At 34.6% G+C, this 1,643-nt stretch overlaps 1 protein-coding gene across 2 annotated transcripts in view; it reads left to right on the top strand.

The window, feature by feature from the left end:
- Positions 1–1,643, top strand: part of LOC106883580 (CXXC-type zinc finger protein 1) — a 33,954-nt gene that overhangs the window by 13,889 nt on the left and 18,422 nt on the right. For both annotated transcript variants that reach the window (XM_014934639.2, XM_014934640.2), the window contains exon 2: positions 630–796. In XM_014934639.2, the coding sequence (XP_014790125.1) occupies positions 630–796 (167 nt within the window). The remainder of the gene's footprint in view (positions 1–629; positions 797–1,643) is intronic.

Genomic DNA, 1,643 nt, shown 5'->3' with positions numbered 1-1,643 from the left:
GTACATATACATAGATGCATAGATATCTATATCTATCTATCTATCTATCTATCTATCTATATTTATATATATATATGTATAAGTATAGATATTTATATATGTATATATATATATATATATATATATATATGTATGTATATAAATGTAAGATCCAAGACTCGAGGTGTACAAATAAAAATGAGTTTTAAGCAATCCGTAGAAAATATAAAGAAAACAAATTTCAGGAACAGTAGTGGTTTACAGGTGCAGAAGGCTGTGGATTTTTCCTGTATTGAAGTATGATAAGCTGGGAAAAATTATTTCGTATTTTACAGTAGGCAGCTAGGGTTGCCAGGTATGCAGATAAAAATCTAAGAGTTAAGGAACGGAGTAGATATAATCTGGGTTGCATATCTTTCATGGCAAGCAGAGCCATGCACCTTCACACACAATAGAAATAGTCAGAAAGTTAGAATACAATAACTGGTTATCTTTGATTCTTTGTTTTTATTTTATAAATCTTTGGAATTGTGGATGGAATATTTTTTTTTTAAAAACCCCCCCAAAAAACCCATTAATCGTTGGAAGAAAAAAAAAAGCAACAAAAAACAAAACAAAAAAAACTATTTTTCATACGCTGTGTTTTCCAGGGGGAAATTGCCCAGCAGTTTCAGCTACCTGAACGGCAAGCTAAGGTAAATCAATTGATCAAAGTAATGGATCAGTCATCAGATGACCCTTCTCAGTTGGAGGAAGATGAAGATTCCCCAGCTGTATATTGTATTTGCAGAACGACTGATTGTTCTCGTTTCATGATGTAAGTACCTTTACTTTTTTTATGTATTTGTATTTATTTGTTTTGTTTTTTTTTTTGTTATAAATTTGGTTTGTATGTTTTGAAAAATGGTTCTTTCCATGGTTGTTAATTACACTAACACGCTAACATTTAGTGTCTGTTTTTCATGCTGGCATGGGTTAGATGCTTTGATTGGAACTCATGAGCCAGAGAGCTGCGTCAGGCTCCAGTCTGTTTTAGCTTGGTTTCTACAACTAGATGCCCTTCTTAACGCCAACCACTCCACAGAGTATACTGAGTCCTTTTTACATGTCACCAGCTTTCACTTAGCTTGATGTGTCTTCTCAAGCACAGCAAATTGCCAAAAGTCTTGATCACTTTTCATCACTTCCGTAAGACTCAGCATCGAAAGATATTTCACTACCTCACCCTACATCTTCTACAGGTCCTCTGCACACTTAGAGATGGTGCTCAATTTGCTGATAACCTCCTGCAGTTGATGACAGTTAATTGAGAGTCATTATTGGATTAGACTCATGCAAAGCAACAAATGAAATTCCAGATCTAAGCACTGGTTATTCAATAGTTGTTCACCGTTTACCCTGAAGATGCTCTACAAATTGGTGCTGTATGAGCTACACTAAAGCAGTCACTAATATGAAATTTACTCTGCACTTCCTTTGTGCAACAATGATAATCATTTCTTGATCACATTTTGTGCGATGTTGAAATGGATTCTGTATAACAATCTCTAATATTTCATGCAATTACTGGACCAAAATACTTTCCTAAATCGAAGCTACATCAAAGTGAGTTATAGTTACCATCTGGTGATCAGCAAATGGGCCCAGTAGAAGGACATTGTCTT

This window comes from Octopus bimaculoides, chromosome 20, assembly GCF_001194135.2.
Source record: "Octopus bimaculoides isolate UCB-OBI-ISO-001 chromosome 20, ASM119413v2, whole genome shotgun sequence".
NCBI classification, from domain to species: domain Eukaryota; kingdom Metazoa; phylum Mollusca; class Cephalopoda; order Octopoda; family Octopodidae; genus Octopus; species Octopus bimaculoides.
The sequence above is the reverse complement of the archived record's forward strand: the minus strand, read 5'-3'. Positions and strand labels throughout refer to the sequence as shown.